Source organism: Mustela erminea, chromosome 14, assembly GCF_009829155.1.
Source record: "Mustela erminea isolate mMusErm1 chromosome 14, mMusErm1.Pri, whole genome shotgun sequence".
NCBI classification, from domain to species: domain Eukaryota; kingdom Metazoa; phylum Chordata; class Mammalia; order Carnivora; family Mustelidae; genus Mustela; species Mustela erminea.
In genome coordinates this window covers 52,089,462-52,113,358 of record NC_045627.1, presented here as the reverse complement: position 1 = coordinate 52,113,358, position 23,897 = coordinate 52,089,462, and the positions used below count along the sequence as shown (strand labels likewise).

Genomic DNA, 23,897 nt, shown 5'->3' with positions numbered 1-23,897 from the left:
CCTTTTTTCCTTTTTTTTAATTTATTTGACAGAGAGAGAGAGAGAGAGATCACAAATAGGCAGAGAGGCAGGCAGAGAGAGGGGGAAGCAGGTTCCCTGCTGAGCAGAGAGCCTGATGCAGAACTCGATCCCAGGATCCTGAGATCATGACCTGAGCTGAAGGCAGAGGATTTAACCCATTGAGCCACTCAGGCACCCCATCTCCTATTCTTTCATAGAACATTCCACATTTTGGAGTTTGCCTGATATTCTAGTGATTCCAGTTATCCTTTCTGTACTAGACAACGTATAACCGTTCTTGGGTCCTTCTAAGGGCTTCACGTTTGGAAGCAGAAGATACCTGGCTAAGAAAGGCTCATGTTCTCTTGACATAATGATGAAAGACTTATAGCTGATTTGTTGTGCCAGAGTTTTCGCATCTGAGAGACCACCAAGGAGCCAAGTACTGATGCAATCACACGAGGGTTTATTTGACAATCTTAACTTGCGCCCAAGTATAACCGACACAGCAGAGTAGGAACTTGGACCCTGAGCTTAGTTAAGGCAGGGGTATTTATGGCTTCCTGTTACTAAAGCAGGGTGGGGTTTCCTGGAACCAAAACAGGGTGGGGGTTACTAAAGCAGGGTGAGGGAAAGTTCAGCCCTTGGGCGCAGGGGTCTGAGATGGCTGCCGGAGCTAAGATGGCTGTACTTATGCTAAGGCTAAACCTGAGGTGTGATGGCCTTGTTTTTTCTCAGTCTCCACAGATTGTGGGTTACGGTTATCACAATTCTAAATAAATATTTGCATTTAACTACCAACCGATCAATATTGCTGAATTTTGCTAAAATATTGCTCTAAGAATAGCTATTGAAAATATCTGGTGAGATATCTAGGCATTTTCTTAGAGGTTTGTACCTTCCTTTTTAAAAGGCTGCTAGATAAAATATTCCTATGGACTCTTAATTCCAACCAAAATGTCAGCCATCTGTCTCCGTTTTAATTCTGTTGGAAAGGACTCGCTGAAATCTATGTATTATTATAATCATGATAATAAAAGAAACACAATATCACTTTAATTATGTTCCAGTGCCTAAAACATCCTTCACTGAAAGAGCCAGAGTTATTGAAGAGAACAGAGGCTTCCCGCCACCTCCCCCCCGCCCCCTTAATTTATAATGAAAAGATGGCAGAGGCTGGGGTAAAGAGAATTAAATTCGTTTTTATCTTACAAGTCAAAGTCATCACTTTATTCCTTGGCTCTTAGTCCCTGAGATCTTTGTAAAAATCTTTCCTGACAGCTTTTCCCCTGTTTCAGATTCCTGCCAAGACAATGGTTCACAATCAGTCAGTGAGTGGATTCCAGGAAGAAAGAATTCTTGACATGTTAGTTTTCTTTTGCCATGCAACAATTTATCACAAATGTAACAAAAGAAAACAATACAGCAGGGTCACTCGGAAAGTCAGTGGAACATAAAGGAAAAAGGGAGGACCCTGGGAAGGTGAGGAGAAATGCCCTGGTCAAGCCAGCATTCTCTGCATGACTTTTGCCAGTTTTCTAATTGGTTTGCTTGGTTTTTCCTTTACTATTGAATTTTAAGAGTTCTTAATATATTCTGAATATAAGTCCTTTGTCAAAGATGTGATCTGAAAATATTTTCTCCCAGTCTCTATCTGGTCTTTTCATCCCCCTCATAGGGTTTTTCATAGAACAAAAGTACTTAATTTTAATTAAGTCTAGTTTACTGATTTTTTTTTCTTTTATGGATCATGCTTTTGATAGCACATCTGAGACATTTTCACTACTCATGCCCTAGGTCTCCAAGATTTTATCTAATGTTTTCTCCTACTCCTCTGCCATCTTGCTCCTTCCTTAATCTTATGTTTTCTCCTAAAAGTTGTCAATCAAAAAAACAAAAAACAAAAAACAAAAAACAAAACAAAACAAAACCGGAACTAAAACAAAAACAATAATCATTGATTGGGGGCCTCAGATGTGTAATTCAGGAACACAAAAGATTTAACAACACAACACAAATAGTGCACCTCCCCTCCCCTCTAGGGAACAGAAGTCAAGGGTTTCTAAAGACAAAGGGAATGCTTGAATGTTGTTTACAAAGAATTTTGATTGGTGTTAGCAACAGAAAAGTAATCTTGATTGAATATAATTTGTTGCTAAGACTATCATTAAGCCTTTGCTTAACTTCTCTTAACAAGTCATAGGTGTTCTGGCTGAGTCTTTTGAAATATTTGCAGTTTGACCCAGTTCAGAAGTTCATGGGTCTGTCCAGTGAGGGTGTGCATAAGGTCCATCTCCTTAATGACCTCTTTGTTCCCTTTTAAATCACCCCATTTCTATTTTACCTTTCACCAAGTTGTACAGTTTTATCTTTTACATTTGATTCTGTAATCCACTTGGAGTTCATTTGTGAATTTAGCTCAGCATACTTTATTGTTGTTGTTGTTGCTGCTTATAGATATCTAATCACTCCAGCACCACTGGTGGAAAAAACTATTCTTCCTCTATTGAATTGTTTTTACTCTGTTGTCCAGAATCGATTGATCATTCTTGTATAGACTATTTCTGGGTCATCTTTTCTTTTCCATTGGTCTGTCCCTCGGCCAATACCAAGCAGTTTTGATTTCTGTAAGTATGTAAATTTCAAGATGTTAGAATGTTCCCTCCTACTTTATTCTTCATTTTCTAAAAAAAAAAAAAAAAAAAAAAAAAAGGTTTTTAGCAATTCTATTTCCTTTATCTTTCCATGTAAATTTTAGAATAATCTTATCTACATCAATAAAAAAATCTTGCAAGGATTTTGATGGGAATTACATTAAATCTAGAGATCAGTTTGGGGTGATTTGACATCTTTATTAGCTGAGTTTTCCGTGAACTTGGTTTGTATCTCCATTTATTAAGATTCTTTTTTATTTCTCTCATCACCATTGTGGAATTTTTAATATGTGACATCTGTACATGTATTATTAGGTTTATATCTAAGTATTTTTTGTGGGGGTGATAATAAATTGTATTTAAATTTCTCTTTCTATGTGTAACTATTAGTATATAGAAGTATAAGGGATTTATGTATGTCAATCTTCTATTCTGCCACCTTAATGAATTCACTTACTAATTTTAGGGATTATTTTTTAGATTCCTTGGGATTTTCTATGTGGACCATGAACTGCAAATGGTTGTATTTTCCCCTTTCTGAATGGTATGTTGTTTTAGTTTCCTTTTCTTGTCTTATTGGACTGGCAGGAACTTCCAGTACTATGTTGAACAGCTAGGGCAATGGCAAATAGCTTTGCCTTATTTTTGTTCTTTGTAGGAAAACACGTTGTTTCTTATGATTAAGTGTAATGTTAGCTGTTGGATTTTTTGTAGATTCTTAATAAGTTGATGATGTTTCTCTCTTTTCCTAGTTTTCTGAGAATTTTGGTCATATGTGGGTTTAGAACCCTGCATCACTTGATATGATCATGTGATTTTATTCTTCTGTTATTTGTTAATGTGGTGGATTGCGGTGATGTATTTTTGAATATCAAACCAGACTTGCATCCTTGACTAGACTCCATTTGGTCATGATTTTATTTTTCTGAATTCTACTTGATAGCATTTGGTAAGAGTTTTTGAGTCTGTATTCATGATGAACACTGGTTTGTAGTTGTCCTTTTTTGCACCTTTTTTTCTCTGGTCCTAATGTCATGGTAATGTTGATTTCATAAAATGAATTAGGAAGCTTTCTCTTCTCTTCTATTGTCTGGATGGGATTTTGCATAATTGGTGTTAATTATTCTTTAAAAATTTGCTAGAATTCTCCCCTGAAACTGTCTGGGCCTGTGGACTTCTTTTCTGGGGTTTGTAGATTTTGAGTTCAGTTTCCTTAATAGTTATAGGGCTTCAAAGTATTTCATATCGGATGAGTTGTGACAGTTAGTACTTTTTGAGGAATTGGCCCATTTTATCTAAGTCACCAGTTTTTCTTTTTCAAAGATTCATTTATTTATGTAAGAGAGATTGAAAGTGCACATATGGGGAGGAGGGGCAGATGGGGACGGAGAGGGAATCTCAAGCAGGCTCCTTACTGAGTGTGGAGCCCATGATGGGGTTCAATCTCAAGTCCCTGAGATCATGACCTGAGCTGAAACCAAGAGTTGGTTGCTTGACCAACTGTGTCACCCAGTTGTTCATAAGTCACCAGGTTTTTATGTCTAGGGTTATTCATAGTATTCCCTTATTACCCTTCTGATGTCTATAGGATCTGTAGTGATGTTCCTGTTTCACTTCTGATATTGGTGTCATCTCTCTTTTTTCCCTTGCCAGTCTCAATAGAGGTTTATCTGATTGATCTTTTCAAAGTATTGGATTTTTTATTTCTTTTTTATTAACCATTTATTAAATGGTTAATAAATAAACCATTTTATTATTTTTTTCTGTTTTCAGCTTCATTGATTTCTGCTATGGTCTTTATTATTTACTTCCTTCTGCATGTTCTGGCTTTATTTCGATGTTCTTCTGATTTCTTCAAGTGAGATATTAGATTATTGGTTTGAAGACTTCACCTCTTTCCTAATGTAAGCATTTAGTACTATAAATTGCCCTCTCAGCTATGTTAGCTATGTCCTACAAATATTGATACGTGTGTTTGCATTTTTATTAAAAATATTAATAAATATTTTGATTTCCCTTGAGACTTCCTCTTTGACACACGAATTTTGTGGAAATATCGTTAGTTTCCAAGTGTTTGGAAAATTTCTGGTTATCTTTCTATTGTTAATTTCTAGTTGAGCCCATTGTGATCTTACTTTGTATGAGTGAAATTATTTTAATTTTGTTGATGTTTGATGCAGAATGTAGTCTAGATACCTTGATATATCTTATAGAAGTGCTTGAAGAGAATGCATATTCTGCTGGTGGTTGGGTCCTTTTGCTTGATAATATGGTTGAATTTTTTTCTATCATGGCTGATTTTCTGTCTAGTTGTTTTATCAGTTGTTGAGAGAGGACTATTGAAGCCTTTAACTATAGTTGTGCATCTGTCTATTTTTCCTTTCAGTGTTATTGGTTTCTGCTTCACAGATTTTACAGCTGTGTTGTTTGTTTATAAGGATTTAGGATTACTGTGTCGGTTTGGTGGATTGGCTCTTTCATCATTATGTAATGTAATACAATGTCATGTAATATCTTTGGCCCTACCATTAATTTTCTGTGCTCAAAAATGTCTCTGATATAAATGTAGCCACTCCTCTTTCTTTTTGTTAATGTCTGCATGGATTTCTTTTTTTCATTCTTTTATTTTCTACATACCTATATCATATTTAGGGTGAGTTTCTTGTGGACAGCATATGGTTCAATCATTTTTTAAATAAGCTTTGCAAACCTGTTTTTTAATTAGCAGATATAGGCAATTTACACTTAATGTAGTTCTTGATATGTTGGAGCTTTCAGGCTGCCCCTTTATATTATGATTTCTCCTTGTTCTCTGTTTTTCATTTCTCTTTTTCCTACCTTCCTGTGTGTTACTGGAACATTCTTTATTAGAATTCCATTTGATTTGTCTGTAGTGTTTTTGAACATATTTCTTTTCATTGCCTTTTCAGTGGTTGCTGAAACACTGGAATGGTAGGTATTCCTACCATTGGACTAGTATAGTAGGTATTCCATGATATATGCATAATATATTATCATCTACTGTTATCAACATTTTAACAGTTCAAGTGAAAAGTGGAAATTGTGTCTCTATGTCCCTTTCCTCTCTTAAATATTTCCTCTACATATATTGGGAACTACTTTAGACATGTTATTTCTTAGCCTAAACAGTCAAACAGAATTTAGAAATCTTAGAGGAGAAGAAAGTCTCTTTTGTTGACTTATATTTTTATGAGCTGTGACAGCCACACTTTGACCACAGGCCACAGGCTGCCTCCAGTGGGGCCCCCAAGGTCCTCAGCCAGTCTGCCTTCTTCTCTCCATCTTTCAGGATCTTCTTATGTTTGTTTGTTTGTTTTTGTCTAATATCTAGGTTTTAAGCTAAATTTGGTGAGAAGAATAAGGAAAGGTTAGCCTGTTCTATCTTTCCAGAAATGGAGGTCTGAGACGAGTTTTTAAGAACCTGATGGGTGGGTGGTTTGGAGGAAGATCTTTGGGGAGGGGATTCGGGGCTCCTTAATGTCTCTCAGACACACAGCACTGATCCTGGGGGATCCTGAAGGAAGGACAGTGTGGTGACCTCCACAAAACACCTGCTGGGAATTCCCAGTGGTCCTTGAACACTTTCCATAGCTCAGCAGAGTTTTTCACTCACTTCCACGTTAACCACTTGTGCTTCCTCTTTAAAGTCACTGTAAGCATCTCTGTCACATCTATACCCTCATTTATCCTCCAGAATTGCCTGAACTGCTCCTTTTATTAAATTTGATTCCATTAAATAACGGGCTAATGGTTCTCAGTGAGATGAACGGGCTTGCTCTCTCCTGCTCATCTGAACAAAACAGATGAGCAGCTGGGGAGTTTCTGCCTGGAACCCGCCTGTACCCCCTCAGAAACCTACGCAAACCTTTGGGTCGAGTTGCTGCCCAGGGGAAGAGGTGAAGGGCCTGGAGCTGGGCTCTTGGGCCACCCTACGATACTGGGACACATAGACATGGGAGCTTTTGCTTTTGGTAAGTGAATATTGACTTTTATCAGGCTTTGTTGTGACACAGATTCAAGCCCTGATCTGAAGGAGTTGACAGCCAATAGGAAGGACAGTTGTAATGTGGTGTCTTAGGTACTAAGATAAAGGAAAATGGAGGGAAACAGAGAAAAAGCTCCTGATCCAAGCTTGGGTGTCCAGGAGGTCTTCTTGGAGGAGGAGTCTTATTGAGTGAGAGTTAATTGCGCCCCCATGTGGCTAAAATCCTTTAACAGTTTTCCATAGCTACCAGAATAGACCAAAGTGTCCGCAGAACAGCCCCATCACATGCACCACCCCGTGTTTCTGCTGTCCAGGCCCATGGAATAGCTGTCAAGTTCCTGTCCAGCTGTGAAGGCTTCTCCTCACATATCGTCTGCTCTGTATGGGTTTCATGCTTTTCCTCCCCAGGATCCTGGGAGATACTCTCTCACAGAGCTCCTCACAATCCTAACAGTATACCTGTCTTCATGGGTGCCTTTTTGGGATCTTGTTCCCCCTCTGGGCTGTCACTTCTGTCGGTGCAAGGATCTGGTCTCGCCAGGTCACCGCCCAGCAAATGGCCAGTAACAACACTTGTCCATGGGTTGATTAGTGCCTAGAGTACAACCCCAGCTTCCAGGAGCCAGTCTGCAGGAACTCTGTGCAGAAACAAATCTGGGTGGGATGGGAAAGAAGGAGTTCTAAGAAGAGAGGACAGCCCCTGCTAAAGCCCAGGCAGGAGGTAGGCTGGCTCAGAGGGGAGTACGGAGTGAGGTTGACAAGCGAGCATGGGCCAGGGGAGGAGGAGGGCTTAGTGAGTCACCAGGAGGAAGGGGGCCCTTCTCCTGGAGGGCATTTGCCACAGCCTTGCAGGAAGAGCTTGCCAGCTGTAGTGTAGCACTTGGGCTGGCTGGAGGCAAACCTTCTGGGAGAGAGCAGACAGGCAGAGTCTGTCCAGGGCCACACCAGCAGGGTCTGCTGGTTTGCAGGCCCCATTCCACACCTCATACTCGCTTCCCCATTGGAAGTAGCTTGTGGCCTGAGGTCAGAGCCTGTGGCTGAGGTGTTGGTGTCTGTCATAGCTTGTGGCTGGCCCATGTGCAGCCCCACAGAAGACAACGTTGGATGGGGCTGACCCAGGGAAGGCTCTGGAGATATTCAGAGAGGGTCCCTGAGCTGACCTCGGGGCACTAAGAACAGAGATCCTCCCAAGCTGCCGGGGAGTCCTTATTAAGCCACACGTGACACAGGGAGAAACTGTGGTCCACTTGGAGCCACTGTCCAGCCCAGATTCCAGTGTGAAACACTTTCCTGGAGCCAGGCTGACCCAGGTTCCAGCCCCAGGACTCCCTTATTCAGCGGTGTGACCCCGAGATGACCCCTCACCTGCTGGGGCTTTCTGGAAAGATGAGGGTCAAGGCCCCAGGAGAAAGGGCCCTGTCCCTACTCTGGGGGACACACATTCACACATATATTCAATGTGAAGATTTTCTTTCTTTCCAGTCTTGTTATAAAAGATTTCCCAAGTTTAGGACCTGGGTCAGCATGCACTCGTAAAGGAGAGGGGCTTGCGTGTGTCCACCAGGCCGCTGAAAGTGAGAGGGGGGTGTCCAGGGAGGAAACCAGCCTTGTGGGGGCCTGGGATCTAGGCAGCAAGAGGGGAACTGCTTTTATTTCCATGACCAACAGGCATTCCTTGGCAGAGGACCAGAAAAACTCACTTCTTTTCTCTACTTAGCAAGCTAGTTTGGGAAGCATACCTCAGTGCTGGCCAGAAGTCCAGGGGGGAAATTGAGGCATTGGGGAGAAGGCAGGGTGGCAAGACTGACTGGACCAGGCCCTGTCCTGAATCCCTCAACATCCTGGCATTCCAAGAGGCCCAGGCCAGGACCCACTTCCTGCCCAACAGACCAGCCAGGCTTTGGGCCCTTAGGAGGGCTAAGCTTCCCCCTCAGGGCCCTGAGTGGCAAGTGGGCTGGGTCACGTGTGGACGGATCTCTAACTTTTAAATATTTAGACTATGGTATGCCTTACACTCTGCAGATGTCAGGAGCTGCCTTGACCAAGAAACACCCAGCACAGACTCTGGCGCACAGTAGGGCTCGGAGAAATTCGGTTCTGGTAGATGGAGGCAGGTGGAGTGGAGTCGCCAAGGCGCCAGGGGCTCTCGTGTTGGCTGGGTGTTGCTGTTTCCGCTGCAGTGTCAGGAGCTTTTCCCTGTGGGCCAGGCCAGCTGTTGTCCCACAGCCCCGCCCCCTGGGCACATGCTTGCCTCAGCTGGTCCCCGAGGACTGCAGAACGGAGCTTCTCCGAGGCTGAAGAGCACAGTATGAATATTGCATGAATAATAATAACCCCACCACTTAGCGGTTATGCAGCGCTTTCCCCTTCCACAATACTTTACCATCATTAATTAGTTATTCTGCGCTGCTTCCAGCCGCCCCTGCTCTCTCTGCAAAGGCACTCTTGCAAACAGGCCTTCCCTGGGCTGAAGCCCCGGGATGGAGTGGGTGGGCTGTCCCCACACCTGGCCTCACACAGCCTTCTGGAGGTTTCTGTCCAGCTCTGTAACTTCTGCTGACGGGGAGGATAATCTTTCCCCCCTGAGCTCCTGCCCAGGGCTGCTTCCTGGCATGCTGTGCTCCCCACATCTCCCGTGGCCTCCAGGAAAGCTGAGGACACCATCTCAAGGGGATGGTTGAGGGCCTGTGGAGACTTTCCTCCTGCACCTCGGTCTGCACCTCCCACACACCTTCAGGGGATCGTCACAGCATTCTGTGTGCGGTAAGGAGGCTTCCTGTGGTCAGCCCTCTTGCCAGTCAGCTGTTGCTCAGGCCGCGGAGCTGCCAGTCTTGTCCTGTCCGGCCCTAGGCCACTGGCAGAACAGTGACAGACTGGAGATTCGGAAGCTCCGATTCTGAGTGTCAATCCTTTCTACCCACCATGGAGTCAGTCATATGAAGCACTCATGCCCCAATGAAGGCATTCAAAGAGGGACCAGCACCCTCCACAAGGTGTGTGTAGGGTTAACTGAGCGTCCCCATGGTGGGTTCTCCAGTCCTGTCCTCCCGAGACACCACCACGCACGCCACCAAAGCAGCCTCACGCGTCCCCTGGCTTCCAGCATCTCTCGCTTCCTCAAGGTTTCAGCAGCTCCCCTGCTAGTTGTGACAGGGTTTGATGTCACTTCCTGCTGTCCAGCATGGGTCTGGGATACCTTGGGAGGGTCCTGCCCCTCTGGGACAGCTCCCCATTTCTGGAGTGCCCTTGGGTCTACCTTGGGCCAAAGCCGGCTCCCTGCCTCCAGCCCCTCCATTAGTCTGGAAGGGTATCGATCAGTTTAGCTTCTGTAGCTGAGTGTTTTAATCCCAGTGTGTGAATCTTTAAGAATTAATTAGCAAAGATTGCTCAGGCAAAACAAAGTGGGCACAAGTTTTGGTACTGTCTGGTGACCCACCAGTATTATTTTCCTCTTAATTATGAGGTTATTTCTGGAAACTGGAGGCATTTTCCTGTGTGTTTGGGAGCCTTGGGTCAGACTCTCTTTCTTCCTGGTGGCCTCCAGACTCTAGATCTTGCTCAGGGCAGCTGGGTCCTGGCTAACTGTCCCGTCCTCATCCTCTGGAAAACCCTGAAAGCCTCAGTTTACCAGTGCCCCCTTCACTGCTGACTCACCGAGCTGCCTTTTTTATTCCCAGGCCCTTGCTCTTCCTCCGCCTCTTGGCCTTTGCTGGTGCCTCTTCCTCTGCTTGGACACCGGCCCTGCCTGGCCCATTGCTCAGTCTCCCACCTTCACTAGGTCCTACTTGTCCTTTTGTTTTTAATTTAAATAATTCTTACTCCAGGGGCCCTTCTCTGACTCCCTCAGACTGGGGGAGGCACCCCTCTGTCCTCCCGGGTGGCTGATGGATGCACACTTCCATGTACGACCGGGACTCTGTGCAAGGAATTCCCTGCTCAGTGGGGCAGGGTCAGACGTCAGGGCACATGACTGGCCAGGCCGGGGCTGCTGAGCTGGGTTTGCTGAGCAGGTGGTCTGACCTGGTGTGCCCTCTGACTGTGGACAGAGGCCCCTCTGAGCCTTCTTTTTGCTAATGTCCTTGCTCCTCAGTTTTCCTTTTACTGTCTATGTCTAGAACGTGCACGGCTCCAGCAGGTGCGGGTTCTGCCCCGGAGTCTAGGAGCTTTCCTGGGAAGGGGGAACACCACCACCCTGGGAGAGGAGCAGTGAGGCCTGTTTCCCTGGAGAAGGCTGCTGCAGTCTGGCTAATGAGACCAGAAGGTGGGATGGAGCAAGAGCAGTTTCGGGAGCTTCCTGGGCTTGTGGACAGGGAGCCTGAGGTTTCTTCAAGTCACAGCCATGTCAGGAGAAGGCTCGAGACCCCAGCGCACACCCAGCAGTCCCTGGGAGTCAGAGTGCTCCGTCACCTAGGCCAGCCCAGGAGAGGACTGAAGAGGGATGTTTGCTGCACTGTGCTTGACCTGGGGAGACAGGGGACCAGGGGAGACAGAGGCATCCACAGCAGTGGCAGGCACGCATGTGCCATGGGTGTGCCACATGTACTCTGCAGGTGTGCCACAAGAGTTTCCCATCTCAGAGTACAAGAGCAATGGTCCCTTGTTTCTCCGTGGCTCCACTTTACCTCCCTCCTGAGCCTGCCTTATCACTTAGTACTGGGTACTCAGTCTCATCACTTGAAGCCATTTCTGGATTCATGCTCAGTCGTTTTGGGGTCACTTCCCAGTTAGTTCCAGGTTCCTCCCTTCCTGCTTCTCTCTGCATCTCACAGGAAGAGAAACTGAGTTCTAAGGAATCTCACCTCTCATCCTGGCCCCGGAGACAAGCTGCTTATTCTGAAGCACGTCCTTTGTGCCAGAGAATGACCTGCGGGACAGTGTACATGGAGCGGGGGCAGAGGTGTCACAAGGGTGAGCCTGAACAGACACAGAGAAAGGGGACTTTCAGAAGAGGTAGCCTTGTGCTAAGTCTTGAAGGATAAGTAAGAACTTTTCATGGGAACAAGGCAGGCGTTGCATCGGGTGGCAGCGTGCGCGAGGAGCGACAGCTGCTTAGCTGGTGGGTCCTGCTTGGGTTTATCAGCGGCTGTGCTGTAAGCAGCTTGTTCCCAGCCAGCATTCTCTGCTCCCCTCCCTGCCTCGCCAGCCTGATTTCCGGTGATGCTTTGTGAAGGACCTGCCACCCAAGTCCTCAGGACTCTTCTGACTGCAGATGACAGTGACTCTGCTCAGATCATATTAAACTAAAGAAAGTGTTTCCTTACTAAGGTGACTGGTAAGTCAAGAAGAGGTGTTTCAGGCATAGCTGGATTCAGGCGTTTAACATCTATCTTTAAGACTGGGTCTCGACTTGACCCTCTTCTGTGGGGGCTTCAGTCCCAGCAGGTTCTCTCCATCCTGTGGACTTTCCTCTGCCCACTGTTACCAATTCCAGAAGACACCCCTGTTTCTCCATATTTTCCTCAAAGTCTCAGAGCTGAGTCTTACTGGCCTGAATTGGATCACCTGCCCCACCCCTCAACCAATCACTACTGACAGGAAGCTGGAATATGCTAATTAATCAGGTGTTCCTGTATTCGCCCTGGAGTCAGCCCGGGGGAATCACATGGAGGTAGTTCCCTGAAGGAAAGCTGAAGGATTTCCGGGTCAGGGGAAGGGTGTGGACCACACAGCAAGTCTCCATCCTGCAGGCTCCCCTTCAGACTTCTACCTAGTGAAGATGGAGGTTTGCAGGAAGGTGCGGGACATCGTCCATGACACTCTGATTTTTCCTTCTGTCTCCCTTGTCACTCCAAGAGCTCCTTGATGGGGAACAGGGGACTTGGGCTGCTCTCAGACTCCCTGTCCAGAGCGCATGGCAGGCACTTCCTGACAGCATTAAGAGAGGACGGATGCCTGTCTAGACACTCGAAGCCCCTTCCTCTGGTTGGGAACATTAGAATCCATGAGATCTAAAGTTAGGAGCCACTCTGCAATATTTAAGTTCCAAGATGAAGATGACAGGGCATCAGTTGACAAACACTTAGGGCGGCTTCTCCTTATTTATAGTTCAGATACTTATAGAATGACATCTGAGGGCTCGTACGCCCACTACCCCACAACTGGAACCACATAGTCTGATTGTGCCCAAATAAGGGTGTTGAAGACTTCCAGCCCCCATACAGGGTGGTCCTGACAGGTGTTATGGGCAGCGCAATCGGTCTGGACATCAGGGATGGGCTCTCTGTGGATCAGGTTCCAACTGAGATGGGGCAAGGCCACGCTGTACCCTCAGCTCTGTCTCAGAGAGCAACCCCATTGCTGCCTTCCCCTGCAGGTTGTCCTTTCATGTCCCAGGCAAGGGGACCCAGCCAGCCTTAAGGCCTCAGGACCATTTACTGTTGTAGGAGGCTCCTTTCTGTTTGGAAATCACTGGCAGAAGCAGGCGGGGCTCTAGGCGACCAGGGCAGGAGGGTCTGCAGAGAGGAGAGCTGGAGACTGGCTATTTCGGCAGGGAGGGGTGGAAGAGTATCCTTGGGCAGCAGAATGTTCAGAGGGGGCGTGAGGAGGAAGCAGGGATTCTAGACTCGGAACCATAAGTGCCTCTGTGCACCCAAGGAAAGGGCACCATCCCTTGACATGTATAGCCTCAGGTGTGTGACTTCGTGGGAGCTCCCGGGGCACAGGAAGACTAGGAGGGCGGAGACTCATCTAAGAACAGGCCTCTGCTCTCTGTGCCAGGCAGCAACCAGGGCTGGGCTCTGAGGCCTCTCCTCCTGTCCCCAGTGCCTGGTTCAGGGTGGACGGCCTGAGGAGTGCTGATGGTCAAGTCAGATTTGGCCAGCGCTGTGCCTGTTATACTGCTTGGTGAACCAATCCACACAGTCCCTCCGTGCCCCCCAGGGAGACCAGCCTTGGTACAGTCAGCCCCCGCTAAGGCCCCCTGGACTCTCTCCTGGATTGGAGAGTCTGTCCTCTGGATGCTCAGCTTCCTCCTCCTGTTTGCAAGAGAACCCAGAGAAATCCAGCAAAGAACATGCCCTGAGACTTCCTCCTGGGGCTCCCACAGGTCTAGATGCTGGAGGTCTCTGGCTGTGCCGCTAGGGCCATCCATCCTCCAGCTAGTTTGCAGAAGCAGGGGAAACGAGCATTGGGGCCTCGCAGGGGGTCTATGGCCCAGGAGGGACTACTCCAGTTCAAGACCCTGGCAGGAGGCGGGGCTGGGGTCGGCTGGGCTAGCGTGCTTATGATGGATCCTCACCCAGGGTCTTGTTAGAGCTCAGGGCAGAGATGCGGAGAGCAGGGGGAAGGCTGCAAGGAGGGAGTTCCCTCCCCAAGGAGGGGAAAGGCTGCCGCCGAGTGGCCATCTGGCTGGCTAGCAGGAATTACTGGGACCAATGTGTCCACTGCCTGTTTTGTCTGCCTGCAGCTAATTCAGTCCCTCACCTCGAACCCGGTAGGGGAGCCCTAAGCCCCAGGAGCCTGTTTGGGGACAGGGATTAGGGGCAGCCTCAGGGCTTGGGGCCAATACAAAATGGAACGTGTAGAGTGGTGTGTCAGTGTGCGGTGGGAGTGAGGAGTGACGGCTGCACTGAATTCCAGCCCGGGAGTCCCTGTCAGGGAAGGGCAGAAAGAGCCAAGCGTGGAGGACAGTGTCATTGGTGAGCCAGGCTGATGACAGAGGGAGGCTGGGCTGCCTGCTGAGTGCTGGGGCCCAGTGCTGTCAGGGAGGGCAGGACTGGGCTGGGTTTTGACACTTGAAATTCTTTCTCCTCTTTCCTTATGAGTCTTGCCATCAGAGGTCTGAGCTCCTGTGACCTACCTCTGTGTGTCCCTGTGTGATCGAGTCTCTTTGTGTTTCTCTCTCTCTGGCTCTCTGACTTTTTCCATCTGCTTTTCCTGACCTGTGATCTTTCTCCTTTCCCCATTGAAGTTTCATCTCGGGCTCATATAAAGTTTTTACGCTGCATGCATTACGTGGAGAGCGATGGTCACCAGTGGGAGACCCAGGAAAGAAATCTGTGTGTGAAGGGGATAGGGGACAGACTGTCCCTCTGTGTGCCTAGCCCTGCTTGCTGATTCTCTGACCTGCCCTGTCCCCTGCCTGCTGCCCAGTGATGGCAGACTGGGGCCAGACTGGTGTCCGGAAAGGAGCCAGGGTGAACAGGGGGCATATGAAACTCTCAATTTTGGGCATCCATCTGGAAGTCAGCTCCTAACCAAGCTACTCATAACAGCTCAGGCCAACCACATACAAAATAGAAGATTTTGTCCCATCCCTGGAGTGGTTTTCAAGCTAGTTGGTGCAACAGATTTAATGTAAAGTGGAGCTTAGCAGGAGCTTGGGATAACTGACAAGACAAAGGTCATATTGTATGTGGGGGTGTCTGTGATGTTTTAGGTGAGTGGACAGAAAGACAGAAGTCATTGACTTTCCAAGAGGACTTGTGATTAGAGCACGTACGCCTTTGCGCTTTTGCTTCATAACTCCCCGACTTTATCCATTGACTAAGTGAGGCCACCAGAAAAATCCCAAACTCCATGATGATTATCCATTCCCCACCAGACCCATGCAGAGCAAGATACCCTCTGTAGAGTGTTGACCCAACACGTCACCCCAGGCAGCATTGTCCGTAGTCAGCAGACAGGGCCCTCAGTCATCATTCAAACTCCGATAGGTGGGGAATTGGAAGGCGAACTTCCCTTGGAGCTAAGCTGGGAAAGATCTGGCCCCTCCCCATGAAGTCACCTGCTTCCTTTGAGAAGCAGGAGTCCTGGCACAGTCCTGGCACTTTCTGCTTCTGCCTTTGCCTAGAAGCTTGTACCTAGAACCAGGTTTGGATCTCATCGTCCACCCACCCCAGCCCAAGCCCCTTCAGCCCTTGTGGCTTGTGGCATCATTCTCTTAGCTCCCTGGGATTCAAGTTTGCAGGGTGACACAGGCTCCGGCCCTGCCACATTCTGCCTCCCTTGGCTTTTAGATCCATTATCAAGTCTTCAGTGTCTCTGGTTCCTCATTCATCACATGGAGATGATAGTAGCACCTGGTTCCTGGAGCTGTTGCTGCAGCGCATTCATGCCACAACCAGTGTCACCTCCAAGTCAGTGGCCAGTTACTGGGCACTTTCCCCTATAGCTCTGCCCCATAGGCCCCTTCCGCTATAGGCTTGCTGCTTTGTCGTGGGTCTTTGAGGGCTAGTCTGCAGGACTGTGGCCCCATCTCTAGAAGGAAGCTTTCAAGCTCTGGCCAGAAGCGTGAGGCACCCCTGCCTATCACCACCATTCATTCGGCAACTTGTGTTGATGCCTCCTTTGTGCCAGATGCTGTGTCATGTGCTAGGGGCAGAACACTCTTCATGGGGCACAGACAGCACAGAGCGGGGACTGGCAAGAAGATATGGGTCAGAGGATTCATAGTTGAGAAGCTCTTAGGACGGAGGGTGCTTGGCACCCAACAGTGCACCAGTAACATCATTAAATAAATGGTGTGGTCATCTTTGGCAGCTGAGAACAGCCCCCATGGGGCATACAGCCAAGCCAGGCATGGGGGGCTCAGGAGGACATAACATGGGAAGCAAGAGGAGAAGATGGGGCCAGGCAGAGGAATGGCCCAGAGGCAGCAGATCCCTGGCCCATGTGGGGAACTAGGAGCTGTATTGAGCTGTCTGGGATGAGAGGCTTCATGGGAATGACAGAAGGGGCTAAGGAAGCAGACAGTGCTTGGTGTGAGTCTGGGAGGCGATGTGCAAGAGCCAGCTGAATGGAACTGGATGGAACTTCTGGCCTGGGTTGGAAGGAGGGTGCTGAAGTCCCGGCGAGGCTCTAAGATGCTCGTGGCAACCAGCAGCCCGCCTCTGTGTTCCTGAGGCTGGAGGCCAAGCGTGCCAGGCCTTCCTGGACCTGTGGGAGATATGTTGGGGACAGGGCTTTGGCCCTCCACCCCTGGTCTGATCACAGCCACCAGTTTGGTTGTAACCGGACTCTGGGTTTTCTTTCTTTGCAGATGTTGGAGGAGCTCCAGTGTTAGCAACGGGCAAGTCTGCTGGGGCCGAAATTGGTAGGTGCCCAGCTTCCTCTTTGTGCAGGGCTGAGGGGGGCAGGAGGGGCGGGGGTGAGGGGGGTAGGCTCAGAGCCTGGCGGGTTTCCTGTGGGTCATCACAGAACAGGGCAGCACTCACTTCCACATCCGCCCGAGGACTAACACAGCTTTACCTCAGGGGCACAGGCCTGCTGGAGAGCCCTTCTCCAAAGGGTCCCGGAGTCACCAGGCCTGCCCTCCTCTGATACGCAGCTCCAGCCCCCACAGTGCCCTGCACTCTGCCAGACTTCCCACTGCTCTCTCCACCTGCCCTCAAGATAGAGTCAGATCTCTTCCTTTGCCTTCTAAGCTTACCATGGAGCAGGCGAGCAGTTGACACGTGCTCCATAAATGAATTAATGCAGAGGCAAGTGAGGTAGGGCTACAGGAGGCCGGAAAAAGGAGCCATCAACCTCTGGGAAATGATTCCCAGGGCTGAAGACAGTGGGATGGGGTTCCAGGAGGAGAAGGTCGGGGGTAGGTGAGGGGCAGGGGGCACATGTGGCCCTGGGCTTCAGAGGATTGGATGTCGACTTTTCTGGTGACTTTGGACTTGAGCCTGATTGTGAAGGAGGCTGTAGAAGAGCTTTGCAGAGTGGTGACTGATGGATGCATTCCTCCCTGCCCTGCAGACATCAAGTATGCCCTCATTGGGACGGCTGTGGGCGTCGCCATATTGGCTGTCTTCCTGGTCCTGAAGATCTGCATGATCAAGAAGCATTTGTTTGATATCGACTTCTCAGACTTGAGAAGCACAAACCCAGGCTTCAACGGTAAGGGAGCAGCGACCTCTGGCCCTGTTCCCCCCTGCCCAGACCAGGACAGTCCCAGCAGCCTGAGGCCCCAAGGGCTCCACCACCCCCGAAACTTGGCCAGAGAAATACTGACAGACTGGGTTGGAAAGAAACGCAGAGGCCTCTCTGTGTGTCTGTCCATCTCTCCCCCTCCCCTCTTCTCTCTGTACTTTTCCATTCCTAAGAATCAGATTTCTTGGAGAAAGCTGGGAAAGGTAGGTGAGTTGGCTTTGGACCAAAGCGTTTATTCCCGTATCCAAAGATGTGACCAGATAAAATGAATCCCAGGAGTTAATGAGTCTGGGTGGGTTGTGGAGGTGCTGCTGAGTGGGTGTGTTTTTTTTTTTTTTTTTTTTGTCATAACCTGGGCTGGTCCTACTCAGAGCAGTGCTGTGTCCCCTTGGTCCGAACAGAGCTGGGCGAGTGTGAACCCTGGTGTGGCTCTCTGTGTCCTTGTGGCACCTTCAGGGAGGCTTATCCCCCAGGCCCAGCAGTCAGTTTGTGAATTTTGATCGCAAAATGCAGCACTGATTGACATCCCCTTTCTCTCAAGATGGGACTTGCAAAAATCATCCCCAGTCCCGTCAGCCTGCTTAGTAATGGGATCATGGTGCCGTTTTCCATGATATTTTCCCAAGGGTGAGGAGGAATGAGCCTCACCGTGGCTCTGGAATATAGGATCGTTATCCGCGAAGATATGCAGAAGGTGGAATCGGAGCCACGCCCCTCCAGGGCGTCCTGAGATAGCCCTCACCCCTGTCCACTGCACAAGGGGCTTAATAAGCCACAGGACTTTGCTGACCATTATTTTTGTATCCCTATGATCACAAGGGGAGAGAGAGCAGCCTCTTCATCACATAGTGGGAGACGTGTTGGATCCCCTTAGACCAAAAGGGTCTGGGAGTGGCAAGTGGAGGGGTTTGATGAGGAGTGATGGGGGTAGGAAGGCTCGAGGGAAGGCTCAGTTAGGTGCCCTCCTAAGGGGTGGCTCAGTGACGGGACTTAGGTAGAGAAGCTCCAGCAGAGCCAAAGGAGAAGGACGAGGGGCACTCTTAGCTCTGCCTGGCTCCTGCTTGCCTGGCACCGAGCGAGCCGCTCCACTGATCACAGTGTCCCCTTCCTAAAGCCCTGCTTTCTCCCTTTAGACACCGCCACACTAAAGAAGAGAGTCCTAAGGTAAGGTCACTATTGTGGTAAGTGTGGGGTATCATTCTCCCTCCTGCTTTATTCTTTGTGCTTCCTTGCCTGTCATCTTAGCCCTTCCTGCCACTCCAAAATGCTTCCTGGGAGACTAGAATGCACCCCATGCCCCCTCTTCCCTTCTCTGGTTCAGTGGGCAGGAGTCATGAAAGTGAGGGGCCACAAGGTACAGTAGCCAAAGGGGGTTTGAGCTTGCCTCTGCATACCCTCAATTACATTCTGCCCCACCTCCCCCACAGAATCCCCCAGTGCGTTCCCCCAGCACTCAGAATGAGGTCCCTAACCCTTGCCATGACTTACTTGGGAAACCTATATGGCCTGCCCTGGGTTACCTGGCTTCCCTGCTGCCATGATCCACATTGCTCTTCTGCACAGAGACTATGTCCTCTGAGGGCAATCCTGCCTCAGGACCTCTGCACTTGCTGTTTTCTGTTACACGGAACGTTCTTCTTCTAGATAGCTGCAACCTTTGCCCTTCATTTGCTTCATATTTCTGCTTCAAGGCCACCATTTCATTTTAGATGGCCTGTTTAAAATAGAAACCCTTTCCCTTACCTAGCTTTATCTTTCTTCATGTTACTTTCCATTCACTGACATTAGGTGATATACTTCTTCTTCTGTTTCTTTTGATGGTTTGCCCCCTGAAGTGTAAAGTTCTTGAGGGTGGGATCTTTGTTTTCATCTTTGTAGCCCTGACATTTAACACCATGCATGGAACAGAATGGGTACTTTTTTTTTTTTTTTAAGATTTTATTTATTTATTTATTTGACAGAAAGAGATAATAAGTAGGCAGAGGGGCAGGCAGAGAGGGAAGGAGGAAGCAGGCTCCCTGCTAAGCAGGGAGCCTGATGCGAGGCTCAATGTCAGGACCCTAGGATCATGACCTGAGCTGAAGGCAGAGGCTTTAACCCACTGAGCCACCCAGGTACCCCAGAATGGATACTTTTATATGTGTTTAAAGAATGAATGAATGGGCTTTTGGGCATGGGCTAGGTACTGAGCATTGGGAGAAGACAGGCTCCCTTTCAGTCTGCAGAGGACACAGGCACATCCTAGATGCTTGTTACAGGGTTTTGGGGTCGGGGAGAGGGAGCTGTGACATAGCTAAGCACGCGTTGCCTTGTGCCTGGGACATACAGAGGGGTCCGGGTGGGAGGCAGGATGTCAAGGATCTCAGGTAGTGCTGGGATTGCATACAGAGCAGTGAGAAGTCCTGGGGAGAGGGGAAGAAAGAGAAGTGTACACAGAAGGTACACTGACGTGTGTCATTGTGCACATCTGGGGAACAAGCATGCCGTGTGATAGGAGCAAATGCTTCACACGAAGGTCTGTGGAGCAGAGGCTGGAGAGGGGGTAGTCTTACTCAGGGTCTTGTATGCTAAGTGAAGGAGTCTGTACCCTGTCCTGAAACTTCTGGTCAATCAGACGGATTCTAGGCAGAAGAGGGATGGGACAGGGTTTCTGCTGTAATAACATGGCAGGGGTCGGGGACATCTGCTAGAGACGGGGAGACCTGCGGGGAAGACCTTTGAGGACCTCAGACCTGCTGCAAAGCCCTTTTGCTGGGCAAGAATCAGAGCGATACTGAAGCGGGGGGCCCAGAACCTGGTTGCTGAGTGAAGGTGCAGCCACCAAGAGGGAAGAATCCAGAACAGGAAGGTCCCCACGCGGCAGTGCCCTTGGGAAGTAGATGGTGGAGCAGGTTTGGGCAGTGGGCTGTGGGGGCTGAGATGGGGAGTCCTTTTTTTTTTTAACTTATTATTTATTTATTTATTTATTTATTTTTTAAGGTTATTTATTTATTTATTTATTTGACAGAGAGAGATCACAAGTAGGCAGAGAGGCAGGCAGAGAGAGAGGAGGAAGCAGGCTCCCTGCTGAGCAGAGAGCCCGATGCGGGCCTCGATCCCAGGACCCTGACCTGAGATCATGACCTGAGCCGAAGGCAGCGGCTTAACCCACTGAGCCACCCAGGCACCCGGGGAGTCCTTTTTTAAACACAGTGAATCTGAGACTTCTGGAGACGTCCAAGTAGAGGGGGTGGTCCGGAAGGGCTGGCATGCAGACAGAGGTTTGGGCCAGGTGGGGTGGTGGGTTTTAGAGGGGACCTGGAACCTGGGCTCTCCTCCAGTTCTGCCCCAAAGCCTAGCACTCAGTAAGTGCTATAGCGTGTGTGTGGGATGAGGGGTGGACATGTGAGGGAAGAGAGAGACGGATGCTTGATGCCTCGGGGCTGAACTGGAAGTGGATTTTCTCTAGAAGTTTACTTTCTTGAGGATCTTCCCTCCGTCAGATATTCTGGTTTCTGGAAGGGGCTTCTGGAAGAGTGTTTCATCGACTCTGCCTCCAGGCATTGCCCCGTCTTCCCCAACTCTCACTATCTCTCTGTCTCTCTGTCTGTCCCATCCTCTCCCACCTCCCTCCTCCCTTCCCCCACTCCCGTGTTGTATGGCCACCCCACAGGGGCCTGGGCTGGGGGAGAGGAGTGTGATTACAGTGACCATCGACCTTGTCATCCAGGACTTTGGGAGAGTGAAGAGGAATTGCTAATAACAGTGGTAGGATGATGGGGTAAACCTGGATAGTTCTCGGAGATCTGGAGCATGTGGTCAGCCTCGGTTTAGTGGGGCTGTGAGGCAGTGCTCGCCAGGCCCCACGATGGGCACCACGGTCTCCTCTTGCTCACAATGTCACCTCCTCTGCACCTGGGGTTCTCACGCCGGGGAGGGATGGGTGACCAGTCCCAGGGAGCTTTTGGAAACATGTGGAGGAATTAGGGGCATTACAGGCTGAGGGACCATGATGCCATGTGTCCCATGTCACACACACACACACACACACACACACACGTTCATACACACCCAGACCCGCACTGGCTAAGGTGTCGCATTCCTCTTTATAGAAGAAACACGCTGAACAGCTCTCATGCCAACAAGTCCGTGAGACCGCTTATGGGGAAAGGTTGAATTTCAGGTTGGCTGGCTCCTACGGCCCCTGTCTTTCCCTACCCTGAGGGACCTTCTCACTGGGACAGCCCTGTCTCCAGGCAGCCCTTGGGGGATTGGCGCGGCGTGAGGTTCCGCTGAGGGTGCAGCTGGGGCCCTGTGCTGGGAGAACATCGTCGTCCTGGCTCACCCAGGCGCAGCGTTCCTGCGGCTCTGAGCTGGGTGCTGACTCAGGCTCTCCCACTAGAGAATGAAGACAACCTGACCTTCATCAGGGGTTCAAACAGGGCTCTGGGCCAACGGGGGGGTATGGGAGGCCATGGGCTGAGTCTGGTAGGGTGGGAAGGATTAGCTCCTGATGTAGGAGAAGAGGGGAACTGGGAATGAATAGATGAGCCCCAGGCTTAGAGCCTGTATTGCTTTTCGGGGGGTCCAGCTGGTCTCTGGGGTGGGGAGTATATTATGGGAGTCAGTTTTGCGTAGATGGGGGATGTCTGTGATAGCGAAGACTCTGCCCACAGTGTGGCCTCCGGGCCCCCTGCTGGGCCACCTGCATGCTCCACCATGCAGGGTGGGGGCACCCTGGTCCTGTGGCTGCAGATTGTTGTGGCCAGCTGTGACTCTCTGTCACGACTTAGGGGTCGTAGTGATCTCACCACCGACAGGGGTGAGTGTGCTACCTTGGCCTTTCAAACCACCCACACGCATGGAGGGGCACTTTGAGTTAGGGTGCTTGGCCTTGGAGACTCCAGGGGCCCCCAGAAGTCTCTGCAGACCCTGTTTCAGGGATATCTTCGTCATAGAATAAAAAAAATGGAAGAGTTCCCAAATCCTAATTTTCAATCCTGGGCATGTGTACACAGGGAGGGAAGGGAGAGATGCAACGCAGGGGGCGGCAGGCAGCTGGGTGGGAGCTCTCCCCTGCTCTGGGATGTAGCCTCCCGCACCCCCACCCCACGTGCAGGGAGCTGTTCTTGGCACGGGTCACACCAGAGCTCTTCTGCGAACAGAGCTTGTCGGAGAGGAGGGAAGCACGCTTCAAGTTTCCAAAAGTAACACTAGATGGAGTCAGGCGGAGTCAGGAAGAAGTTAGACCAGAAAGAAAAAGCTCAGGACAGGCAAGCCATTCTCCTGGAGCAAAACTTCGCATGTGCTTTTTCTGTCATGCAGGAATGATTTAATGAACACCTGATTTTCCTGTTTTGCAGGTCAAACCTCAATTTCTCTGAAAGGTGAGTGATAAGCAGGATGGATCGCTGGTTCTGAAAGGGAGAAAGGCGGTGGCTCTCCAGAGGCGGCCCCCACACAGGACAGGAGAGGATTGCTAGCCCGGAGCCACGCATTCCTCCTGCCTCTCCCGGGACGCCAGGAATCCCCCTCCTCCTCCTCCTCCTTCTTACTCTTTCGCCTCCTCCTCCTCCTCCTTCTTCTTTCCCTTCCAAAAAGTCTTAATTTAGTGGTACTTCAGGAAGATTTAAAATGAAGCTGTGGGACTTTTCCCTGATTAAAGCTGAGAAAATGAGATTTTATTTGTTTTTTTTTTTTAAATTTTTAAAAAAATATTTATTTATTTGAGAGGCAGAGAGAGACAATGAAAGAGAGAGAGTATGAGAGAAGAGAAGTCAGTGGGAGAAGCAGACTTCTGCTGAGCAGGGAGCCCGATGTGGGACTCGATCCCGGGACTCCAGGATCATGACCTGAGCCGAAGGCAGTCGCTTAACCGACTGAGCACCCAGGCGCCCCGAGAAAATGAGATTTTAGAAATAGGGTAGTTAACTTTCTTTTATTTGCCCAGATTTTCCCTAAACGTCAGTCAAACCATGAACTTGCCAACTTAGTCCATGAGATTAAAAAAAAAAAAAAAAAAAATCCAAAACTTTGGTGTCTTCAACGCTATTGATTTGACGGAAGTGTCTGTTTCCCTTGTTGCTTTTGGGTCTTGCAGTGGACGAAGTCTGAGTGTGCGGGGTTGGTCACAGGTCACAAGTCCTAGGCCCACTTGTCTGTGTCTCATGCATCACCTACGTGCTCTCACCTTCCTTCTTTTTGAAAACTCTTCAAATCACCAAAGAGTTGAAAGAACAGTGGAAGAAAGACATGTACATATACTTAGATTCCCAAGCTAATAGTCCCCCCACTTACTTTATTCTGTACACTTACATTTTTTCCTGACCCACTTAAAAATTAGTAGAAGTATCACCCCTAAGTTGGTAGAGATATTTCACCCCTAAATACGGAACCAG

At 49.1% G+C, this 23,897-nt stretch overlaps 1 protein-coding gene across 3 annotated transcripts in view; it reads left to right on the top strand.

Annotated features, from left to right (window-relative positions):
- TMEM273 (transmembrane protein 273) overlaps positions 1-23,897 on the top strand; it is a 35,070-nt gene that overhangs the window by 5,451 nt on the left and 5,722 nt on the right. The window contains exons 1-5 of one of the 3 annotated variants that reach the window (XM_032313288.1): positions 6,556-6,646; positions 16,640-16,693; positions 17,347-17,487; positions 18,654-18,684; positions 22,863-22,886. In XM_032313288.1, coding sequence (XP_032169179.1) covers positions 6,628-6,646; positions 16,640-16,693; positions 17,347-17,487; positions 18,654-18,684; positions 22,863-22,886 — 269 coding nt within the window. In that variant the 5' untranslated portion in view covers positions 6,556-6,627. Of the gene's footprint in view, positions 1-6,555; positions 6,647-16,639; positions 16,694-17,346; positions 17,488-18,653; positions 18,702-22,862; positions 22,887-23,897 lie in introns of those variants that run through there. The other 2 variants (XM_032313289.1, XM_032313287.1) reach the window with 2 other exon arrangements.